General features: G+C 32.6%; 1 protein-coding gene across 2 annotated transcripts; it reads left to right on the top strand.

Annotated features, from left to right (window-relative positions):
* The first annotated feature begins 448 nt into the window (after positions 1 to 448).
* Positions 449 to 11038, top strand: LOC100798806 (probable serine/threonine-protein kinase PBL26). Of its 2 annotated transcripts, XM_041011919.1 has the most exons (8): positions 449 to 671; positions 760 to 809; positions 900 to 1160; positions 7584 to 7677; positions 8366 to 8574; positions 8684 to 8873; positions 9140 to 9531; positions 10377 to 11038. In XM_041011919.1, the coding sequence occupies exons 3-8, from the start codon at positions 984 to 986 to the stop codon at positions 10758 to 10760; spliced, it is 1446 nt and encodes a 481-aa protein (XP_040867853.1). In that variant the 5' UTR covers positions 449 to 671; positions 760 to 809; positions 900 to 983; the 3' UTR covers positions 10761 to 11038. The 2 variants fall into 2 exon arrangements, with proteins under 2 accessions (XP_040867853.1, XP_040867854.1); XM_041011920.1 differs by lacking the exons at positions 449 to 671; positions 760 to 809; positions 7584 to 7677 and having other exon boundaries at positions 1025 to 1160.
* The last annotated feature ends 504 nt before the right edge of the window (positions 11039 to 11542 follow it).

Here is an 11542-nt window from a genome sequence, read left to right as displayed (position 1 = left end):
ATCTGCTTCATTAACCAAGGTACAAATCAAGGGCAAGGTAAGTGATCCTCTATATATGCTGCATATTTAACCAAATGTAACTATAGAAGCAAGTACAATTCTTGCTTTCACTTTTAATTAGGTCCCACTAGCTAGCTTAGCTTGCTCAGGATTCTAGAGGATGGGACTAATAGCATTTTTTGTGCCAAAGAAAGAATGAAAATTTCAGGGTCCACCTTCATCCTATTTCAATTTTTCAGATTGTGGGGGCTGAATAAGTTTCAAACTTATGGATGCAGACAAAACAGAGCATATTCTTATATTCTATTCGTTACCTTCCAAACAGTCCCATGCAAGCATCTTAACTGTTTTTTTTTTCTAAAATAAAACTTTTCTTGTATTTCAAGGTGCTCTAGTCAATGGAATTAATCCTTCTTATTATAAGTTCTTCATGGACAACAAATTAAGAAGTTTTCTTTTTATCAGTAAATATTAATAATTATTTTGTTAGACTTATTAGTGAGAAAATTCTAATTCACAATTTCTATTTCCTTTCTTTTTCTTTTCATTATTAAATCAATCTTACATTTTCATTATTAAGAAGTTTAAACTCACATCCTCTATTAGCACAAACAACATGCATCTATTTGACGCAAAAGGAAAAATTAAGAAATATGACAATCCAGAACAAAGTACAAGCTTTATCATGTTAAGTTTTGAATAAGATCAATTAACAATAATGTTTCACACGCTCATTGTTTTATGTCATTTCTTATGCAGTTCTTGAAGAGTTCTTCCCCCTCCGGTTGGAGTATTATGAGAGAAGGAAGGTGAGTTTTGTGTTTGGTAATAGGTAGGTCCAGCTCTTTAGATTCCAAACCCTTTATTAATGTGAACTGAAATGCAATTTGCGTATGCAGAACCATATATTGAACAACCTTCAATGACTTTTGCTGATTTTGGACAACAAACCTAGGTTTATATTAGGGGTTGTGAATGGAGAAATGATTGTAAGCAATAGGAAGAAAGCTAATTTGATGATTGAGTTGCAGCACAAAGGTTTCACTCCCATGCCTAGGAAATGTAAATCTGCAGAACCCCAAGTTGCTGGGGCAAATGAAGATCAAGAAGATGACAACAATACTACAGAGCTGGAGAAGAAATTGTATAAGGAAGTTAAGGTATTAGCATTGTTTTAAATTACTAGATTTTAGATTCTTTAAACTGAAATGAATCATAAAATTAGAAATGGTTGGAGCTATTCATAGTTTCGTATCCATCTTAATTATTTTCTGTATGAGGACAAACACTTCTAAATTTGCTTACGATATAGTTTCCCTTTCATACCTTCATGTATGAGGACAAACACTTCTAACATGTATTTTTGATGTCAAATATGTCCTGCATATTCAACATCATTTGCTATGATACATTACTTGTATTAATTAATAAATTGTAGATTATATCAGTTAGTTGCATTGATAAGTAACTTTAGATAATATCATACTTTGTCTTAATTTCGAATTGTGCTTATATGTACTTCTTTTTGCCCTGCTCTCTGGATGAAGAGAGGTTACGACCTATTTATGAGGAAAAGTTCAAGAGATTGAAAACATTGGATAATCTAGGAGTTGAATCTAGTAAAATTGATGGTACTAGGGTATCAATATGGAAGCTGCAAACAAAAATCAATATTTGCACCAGAACTGCTGAAACTTTAATAGGAAGAATACATAAATTGAGGGATAATGAATTGCAGCCTCAACTTGCAACGTTGATTAACGGGTATCAAATTGCTTCACTTATTCACTATGCTGATATTTATTTGTCATTTGGGAAAGATTGCATTGTCAGTACAATCCTGTGTTTAATTTAAAGCTATTTTAGAAAATTCAGGCATTATGTCCATATGTTAACTTTTTAGTAGGACTATATGTGAACTTGCAGACACTGTGTAGGTCTTTATACACATAAAAATGGTTTTAAAGAGTTAATACAATGTGAAAAAATCACCTGTTGCTGAGATGGAACTAAAGAAAATTCAGAGGTGGGTAATTAAAATGAAAGAAAAAAAAATCAAAAATCAAGTTTGCACATAATCCAAACTAAAGGGGTTGAAAGTGCAATCAAGCTAAAAGAATTAAATCATCATTGTTTTAATCAAGAAGAAATTGATTAGAGGCTGGGATCAGGCCATAAAAAACAATACTCCTGTATTAAGAATAGTCAGACCATAATTAATTTCCCCTTGTTTCTTTCAATCCCATAAATATATCAGTAGCACAAATTGGAATTGAAAGTTACCAAGTAAGCTAGGAGAGAAGAGTTAAATAGATAGTTTATATGAAGTCCTACGTTGAAGTCCTACTCATAAGTCAAAGTTTAAACCTCAACATAACTGTTATACCAAAACAAAAGTGGAATAAGAGAGCAAGGAATTTTGATTTCTAGCACTACCACTATTGTTTTGGGTGAAAATCTTTCAACCCTTTATAGTTGATCTATTAGGATACCCAATATAGTTGAAAAGCAAACTCAAAGGTCACTATTATTTCTTATTCCCCTTATTTTAATTCAAGCCATCGTATTAACTTATTTTGAGTCAGTCTTATTTTATCTCTGTACTTACACTAGAACCTTTATTTTTACTTCGAAATTTATTTATTTAGAAGTCTTAAGTAGTTTATACGAGTAACTTCTATTCTATACAAACTTTACAACAATGTATTTACTCCAATGAGTTGCTCTTAGATCAATGCCTTAGGTGTTAATTCTATACTTCGATCTATTTCATAAATTATGAGAAACAAACATGTTTAATTATTTTTTGCTAATTTATATAAAATAGCTATTTATTTTCTGGTTCACCCTGGAATATGTCATTGTAAAATTTTGTTGCATCTTGAATTTCCTCCTAGAGAATGGTTTATGTCCTATGAATTTCAAGATTTTTTTTTCCTTTTTATATTTTCATACATGTTCAAACTCCAGTTTCACCCAATTTTAACTTATTAGAAAGCCAACTAGTGTCCTTCTGTCTCAGAATATGAACCTAACTGAGCAATAAACTTGGCAAAATATCCCTAGCCACACCAACCAGAGATATCCTACTCAGGTATACATGAAGCATTCATCCTGGACTACCGAGCCAAACAGCTCAAGACCTTCTCAGTTTTCATTACACCCCAACATGACCAATAACGAGGAAAAGGATCTAAAGTAACAAAATGAAAAATAATTAAAATATCATGACTCAAAGTAAATGAAGTACTGAATTCATAATCACATAAATGTAAGCTAATCTTATGAAGTAAGACACCGGTTACTCTCAAGTAAGAGACCGTTAGTGCCATTCTTTTGGATTTGGAGTAATATAACAGATTGGGGAGCGAAATTGCACAAAAGGAATGAAGTTGATGACTTCAATGAACCATTTTAATTTAAATTTCACTAAAATTATGCTTCTTCACTAACTTTTGGAAGGGATTAAAGACCAACAAATTTGTTATCATCTTAACTGTTGGATCGAGTGGCCTCAGAATAATTAAGAAGGGGGGTTGAATTAATTATTCCTAAACCTTTACTAATTAAAAAATTACTCTTCTAAGGCTTTTACTTATGTTGTTAAGAGAATATGGAGTAAAAGAGAAACTTAACAGAAAGTAAAAGCGGAAATAAAATGCACAGCGGAAAGTAAAAGAGTAGGGAAGAAGGAAACAAACACACAAGAGTTTTTATACTGGTTCGGCAACAACCCGTGCCTACATCCAATCCCCAAGCGACCTACGGTCCTTGAGATTTCTTTCAACCTTGTAAAAATTCTTTTACAAGCAAAGATCCACAAGGGATGTACCCTCCCTTGTTCTCTTTGAACCTAGTGGATGTACCCTCCACTAGAACTGATCCACAAGAGATGTACCCTCTCTTGTTCTCAGTCAAACCCAAGTAGATGTACCCTCCACTTGTACCACAAAGGATGTACCCTCCAATGTATTAAGACAAATATCTCAGGCTGTTAAACCTTTGATACTTTGTGAATGGGGATACAAAAGAATTCTCAGGCGGTTAGTCCTTTGAACACTTTTGTATTAGGGAATGAGAAGAATCAAAAGAATTCTCAGACTGTGTCGTTTTGAATTCTTTGACAAGGGAGAAAGGAGACACAAAAGAATTCGGGCGGTTAGTCCTTTGTTCTTTTGGAAAAGGGAGAAGAGAGATACAAAAAGAATTCAGGCGGTTAGTCCTTGGCGAATTCTTTTTGGCAGAGGGAGAAAAGAAAGAAAAGATGAATAGCACAAGTTTTCAAGGTTTAGAAAACCAGAAAACTTCAGAAAGCTTTTGGTACAAAGAAGAAGAAGTTCAAAGAGATTCAAGGCTTGTAAAGGATTGTATGAATAAGTGTAAAAAGTGTATTGAAAAGCAAATCAAAGCCTTGCTTTGATAGACTCTTCATGTCTGGCCAAGAGAACCATTTAGAAGAGTTATAACTTTTAGAAAAACTTAAAACCAATTTGAAAAAGTCAAAAACCATTTGAAGAGTTACATCTTTTAATTTATTCAGAAACAAACACTAGTAATCGATTACCAAATCAGTGTAATCGATTACACAAGGCTTTTATGTGAAAGGATGTGACTCTTCACATTTGAATTTGAATTTTAACGTTCAAAGGCACTGGTAATCGATTACAGCTTTTTGAAAATAATTAGAGCGTTGTAAATTCAATTTGAAAACTTTTTTAAATCCATTTTGCTACTGGTAATCGATTATAACAATCTGGTAATCGATTACCAGAGAGTAAAAACTCTTTGGTAAACATGTTTTGAGAAAAACCATGTGCTATTCAATTTTTGAGAAAACCTTTTCATACTTATCTTGATTAAGCCTTCTCTTGATTCTTGAATCTTGAGTCTTGAATCTTGATCTTGATTCTTGAGATCTTGAACCTTGAATCTTGATTCTTGACTCTAAACTTTCTTCTTGAGTCTTGAATTCTTCTTGATTCTTATCTTGAACTCTTGAATTGTTCTTGATTCACTTGAGTTGTTCTTTGAATGATCTTTGAGCTTTTTGTCATCACCTTTGTCATCATCTTTTGTTATCATCAAAACACCTTTGAATCACCTTTGATTCATCATGAAGCTTTGCTTCTACATTAACAATTACCATGTCAAGTTAAGATTCAGCTGTATATGAACAAAGTTTAACATATGAACAAAATATCAAATTAATGAAACATAACCAATATATCAATATAAATATATTTTACTAATAAAATACCATACGAACATCAACCAGAGCTTCAATAAAAAAAAGCCACTGACCCGTTTGCAGCCCAGTCAAAAACGCATCAGCTTCTTCACCAACAACTCATCGATGACATGCGCGCGTCTTCCCTGCAACCACGATTAGCAAACATCACCAATAAAAGAAATTATATGGAACTCGCGACCTTTATTCAACAGTACACGAACCACTTAACCTAAAACAAGCTTCAAATAAGCTTAACCTAACAAAGTTAGTAACTCACTAACCAATCTCTTTCTTCATGAAACTTCGAGCCGAGAAGTTGGAGCGATGAAGTCGACCTCGTCCAGTTCAATGGAAGAAGGGGTAGGGCTTCAATGTCAAAGAGCTGAGGTTCAATGTTCAATGTCAAAGAAAGGACCAAGCAAAAAGGTGAACAAACATGCGCTAGGATTCAAAGAAAGGAGCAAGCAGAAAGGTGATGAGCAAACACTCGCTAGGGTTCAAAGAAAGGAGCAAGGTAGCATAAAGGTGAACAAAAGAGGCGCGAGGTTAAAAGCAAGCAGTGCACGATTTTGCTTTTCTTATTTTGACAATTACGACGGTTTTTTACTAAAAACCGGCATAAATTTTATAAAACATAACATTCTAAGGAGGTTTTCAATAACCGCCTTAGAATGTGCGTCGTAAAATGCGATTTGTAACACAATAATTACAAAAATGCCACCACACCACTTTCTAAAGCGGTTCCTTGTATAACCGTCGTATATCAGGTATCATAAAAAACCCTTTTTCTAGTAATGAACAGTGTGTGGCTGTACCAAATTTTTTAACAGTGTGTAGTATTTAAGATAAGATTAATCAGAGTTTTAATTAAAAATCAAGAAATGGATGCATTAATAACATTATTAATTTTTAATTCACTTTTGATTAGTAGCAATCAAGTGATAAGAATTCTTAGTTATCGTGGAAAAATGAATTAAAATTACAATTTTGAGTCATACAACAATAGTTACTAGTGATATATATAAATACTTGAAAACTCATGTGCATTTATCTTTAAATCTTAATCATTCAAATATAATCTAATGCTTTATATTTGTAGCTCGTATTTTTCACGTCAATAACAGTTTTTACTTTATGTAATGCCTTTGAATCCGTATCCCTTTTAACAAAATTGTAATTTAGAATCATAATTTATCATGCAAGCATTTATTGGATGCCTTTTTTCACATATTAGAAAAGATAATTACTTTTCTTTTGTCTATATTTGAATATTTTTTAATTTGTTCAACTATTCATTCAAAAATTGGAACAAAATTAATTACTATCTTTTCATTTATCTCCTTATCTCTACTAATTCGTAAGACCTTATTCACTTATTATTTTTATGTTCCTTTTTTAAGTCATTTGTAAATAATTATTGAAAATTTCAAAGTTATCCAAATCAGAAAAATGAAAATTTGTATAGTGAAGAGCGGTAATATTGGTATAGACTTGATATTTGATAGCCTAAAATAAATTTTTCATCCTTAAATTAGAAAAGTTTAATTTTTATTTTTATGAAATATTTTATATATTTTTAGTTCTCTTAAAATTAAAATATATTATTGTTGGGCTTCAAAGTAGGTTTGATTAACCCAAACCTAACTTTGAGTCAAACATTCACATATTTTAATTTTGTAGGACTAAAAGCATACAAAATATTTTGTAGGGACAAAAAACTATCATAATAGGAAATTAAGAGATTAAAAGAAAGAAAGAAAATAAATAAAGAAAGAACATTCATTCATTAGAACGTTGGAATTGGTCAAACGTTATGTTTCTCTTTCTCTCTCTAAGTTTGGAAATATGTTTAAAACTTTTCTCCATTTTACTCGCCACTTTGTGCGCGAACACCAAAAAATATCGTCAACCAAGTCTGTTCCCATACTAACCTGACCTAACACACTTCTCCACGGTGTCCCTTTGTTAGGCCCCATTAGATGCATGGCATTTGGGTTTCGATGGGGTTTGCATCTCCAATTGGGTTGTCCTTGATACTTTGCCTCTTGGTTCTGGATCCCCATTAGTTTTCTTTATTCTAATTTTTTCATAATTCCATGAAGGTTTCGAGTTAAATAACTAAAATATCATTCTGAATTTGTAACATATTTTGCCTTGTGGTCATGGGAAAGAAATAGATAAGGAAGCTCTTGGTGATAGATTGAAAATTGGGAGTCTCTAGGATTTTAAAATTTAAATCTATCTAAACGGCCTTCTTTTTAACCTCAAAAACAAATTAAAGATTCGCTGTTAGCATTTGAATCAACATTGTAGAGAAATGAGTTGCTTTTCATGTTTTTTGCCCAACGAAAAGAAAGTAGCAAAGAAGCCCAACAATAGGAAGAGGATACAACAGCCTGCTATTCATTCTCCCAAGGAATCAGCCCAACCAGTTCAGCCACGGCCAGGTGAAATAATTTGAAAATGAAATATATTATATTTCATTTGGTAAAAGATCGAGATGAAATTTCATATAGTTTGTAATAAAGAATATTAACTATGAGGAAAATTCAATTCTTTGTAAACAATATGTTAATCATTTGCATATTTTCCCATTGAGGATTTTAGCCACAATTCTACTTTGTAATTGTGCAACCAAATCTCACCTTTTGTGGAGAAGCAAGGAAACAAGGGTTCAAATTCCATCTCCAACCCTTTGAAAATTCTAACAGAAAACAAAAACACTTGTTGGGAAAAACTGGAGATTGTCTTAGTTTAAAATCCTTACCATTCATGCTTGGTTTTCCTATCTTTTATATATTAAAATTATATGAAGTCAGAGATTTTTTCCAGTTTTTTTTCTCCAAATCTATAGAGGATCTTCTTCCGGTAATTTCCATCCTATATTTACATCCTTGTCATGTCCATTAATTTCATTATAATTTTATACATAATCATATTTTGTATTTTAGATTGAAGGTAAAGTTAATTTTTTGTAACTACTTTCTACCCTTTCTTCTTATCATATATGAAAACTTTATTAATACAATGTTTGGATAATATAATTCTCTAAAAAGAAACAAATGCATGAATGAGTTTGGTGATTAACATTTATCTCTTGGGTGGGAAGTTTATGAAGCATTTTGTTTTGTGCAGATAATCATTTTAACAAGGCAAAGGCAACCCCACAAACAGAACCTAAAATAAACAAGGAGGCCAACAAAGATAATGGGAACAACATTGCTGCCCAAACATTCACCTTCAGGGAACTGGCTGCTGTCACAAAGAACTTCAGGCAGGAATGCCTAATAGGTGAAGGTGGTTTTGGAAGAGTTTATAAAGGAAGACTTGAAAAAACCAACCAGGTAGGAAAATGACATTTTATTTGTATTTATTGACATGTTCTTTGTTTCTGGTGATATTGGTATATTTTTTAAGAACTTGGCATTGAAATTTGGTCATTTATATGTACAGGAAGTAGCTGTGAAGCAACTTGACAGGAATGGATTACAAGGGAATAGAGAGTTTCTTGTTGAAGTTTTAATGTTGAGCCTCTTGCACCATCAAAATCTAGTGAATCTAATTGGATATTGTGCTGATGGAGATCAGAGATTATTGGTGTATGAGTACATGCCATTGGGAGCTCTTGAGGATCATCTGCTTGGTAAGATTCCCCGAGCTTGTGTCATTTGTATTGGAATTTTAAATGGTGATGTTTATCATTGACATCAGAAAAATTAGAAAGTTCAATAAGAATAGCTAATTTGAAAAATTATTTCCTTCACCTGTCACTATTAAATGGTATTTTTGATAAAACAAAACACAGAACATCTACAAGTTATACGGACAATTAATAACCATACCCACAATCTGATACACTAAAACAGTATATTGGTTCTTCATCAATTTTTTTATTGAACTTCAATGCAGATCTTCAACCACAACAAAAGCCTCTAGATTGGTTCATCAGAATGAAAATAGCTTTGGATGCTGCAAAAGGTCTAGAATATTTGCATGATAAGGCGAATCCTCCGGTCATCTACCGCGACTTAAAATCCTCCAACATCTTGCTGGACAAAGAGTTCAATGCAAAACTCTCTGATTTTGGACTAGCAAAGTTGGGGCCAACAGGGGACAAGTCTCATGTCTCTTCAAGAGTAATGGGTACTTATGGATATTGTGCACCTGAGTATCAAAGAACTGGTCAGCTTACTGTAAAATCAGATGTGTACAGCTTTGGAGTTGTTTTGCTTGAATTGATCACTGGAAGGAGAGCCATTGATAACACAAGACCAACCCGGGAGCAAAATCTAGTTTCTTGGGTGAGTTTCCCTATTCATGTTCTATTTTGTCCATGGAGCAATTTTAAGTGTAATTTTTATTATAACTCACTAGCAAAAAAAATCAAATTTCACACTAAAGAGAAAGTTAAGGGCGGACCACAAAATTTAATCAAATTTCCATGTACTTTGTTCAGGGACTTAAATGGAAGAATTGTGTAAGTTGTTGATTTAATTTATTTTATAAGAATATTAAGATACCAAATTTTCATCCATTGAAAACAATTCTTGTTGACAAGAAAATCATCTTCAAGTGGAATGATAGTAAGATATTCTCTAAGACATTTGTTTGAGTTATATTCTCTGTTATGGATGTCAATTTATTAAAAATTATAAAATCTTATGAATCAATGAGATTCACTCATGATTTTATAATTATTAACATATTTTAACACATAATAAAGAGTATTTTAGAATAATTATATTCTTAGCACTTCTCGTATCTTCAAATAGTATTATATGAAACAGGTGTATTACTATTTTATATTATAATAAAATTCAAAACAAAACTTATTTACATGAAGTCTTTGATATTCATGACATCATGTTGACAAATTAAACAATAACATGCGAATGCATTTTTTAATTCAACAATATATCCTTAATGGAAACCACATAATATTGGGGGAAACAAACATTTAGGTGTTGTTTGATTTGATGAGAACTTGATCTTAAGGATGCGGATTCATTTTTAGAGCATGCTATAGAAGTGCCTCTGGACATAAATTTTAGAGCCATATGAATTTCATCAATAACACATTTAGTTTCTTTTTCTTGAATTTAGTATTGCAAATTACAATTGCACTAATTCTTTTGATACCAAACAGGCATATCCAGTATTCAAGGACCCTCACAGATACCCAGAATTAGCAGACCCCCATCTTCAAGGAAACTTCCCAATGAGATCATTGCATCAAGCAGTGGCAGTAGCAGCCATGTGCCTCAATGAGGAGCCATCAGTGAGGCCCTTGGTCAGTGATATTGTCACTGCTCTTACTTTCCTTGGAACAGCTCCAGGGAGCCAAGACCTCACAGGAATTGCACCTGTTGACATGTCCTCATCACCACAAGAAGCCAATAATAGTGCCCCTTTGAATCTTCTTGACGATGATATCTTCATGGATCGCCAAAGGGCTGTTGCTGAAGCCATTGAATGGGGTACAAACACTAGGAGCAAAGCACCACTACGTGACAGTCCCACCTCTCTGTAAATCCACTACAATCATATTCATGTAACTTCACTCTATTATATGTGTGCCTATATCTATTTGTGGCTTTTTCTCATTCTATGTTTTGAGAAGAATACTAAAAGATGTCTAGAGTGAGAGACTCAAAAGCTACTTGTATATAATGAGAAAAAAACGCAAGCACCATTTAAAATGCACGTTTTTTACATGAAACTCTACAAGAGTTGGTAATGTATGATCCCCAGCTCCTATGTGAACTTTTGAACGCTAGTATCATCAACTGGGAGAAATTTTTTTATGGATTCTCTCTATTGTTAATGTGTGGTATTTTCATTCATGATATAATCATCAGACACTCGTAAATAACTTTTGGAAACTCGTAAATAGCTATTGGACTATGCAAAAAAAAAAAAACTATTGGACTCAATAGAAGTGCTGTAAAACAAAACCAGCATCCACAAACATGAGAAAAAGAAAGGAGCTAAAACTGATCTCTTGATTATTCAGATTTTGCATATGAAGTGTTTAAATACAAAAGCTAAAAAGCCCCTGATTAAGCAGCCAAATACAATCATGACTAACCTACAAAAATAAGCAATATTAGCCTACTAGCTTTTTTTTTTCTGAACATAAGTAACATTTAACCAAACTTTGAAGAAACAAAAAACTGACGAAACATTAGATATGTTATTATTAAAATGTCAATTTCTAAAACTTCTCCTTGTGATTTTTCAATACTTCAAGCTTTGATCTCAACACTTCAATATATGCCCTTTGAAAGGGCTTTTGTCATAATTTCTGCAATC

The sequence above is a fragment of the Glycine max genome, chromosome 18, assembly GCF_000004515.6.
Source record: "Glycine max cultivar Williams 82 chromosome 18, Glycine_max_v4.0, whole genome shotgun sequence".
In the NCBI taxonomy this organism is placed as follows: Eukaryota; Viridiplantae; Streptophyta; class Magnoliopsida; order Fabales; family Fabaceae; genus Glycine; species Glycine max.
The sequence above is the reverse complement of the archived record's forward strand: the minus strand, read 5'-3'. Positions and strand labels throughout refer to the sequence as shown.

Excerpts from the sequence above, each read along its gene's own strand:
- LOC100798806 (XM_041011919.1), top strand. The coding sequence starts at position 984 with ATGATTGTAAGCAATAGGAAGAAAGCTAATTTGATGATTGAGTTGCAG. Across the intron at positions 1,161-7,583 it reads AATTGTATAAGGAAGTTAAG|AAAGTAGCAAAGAAGCCCAA; the intron begins GTATTAGCATTG and ends CCCAACGAAAAG. Across the intron at positions 8,575-8,683 it reads GACTTGAAAAAACCAACCAG|GAAGTAGCTGTGAAGCAACT; the intron begins GTAGGAAAATGA and ends TTATATGTACAG.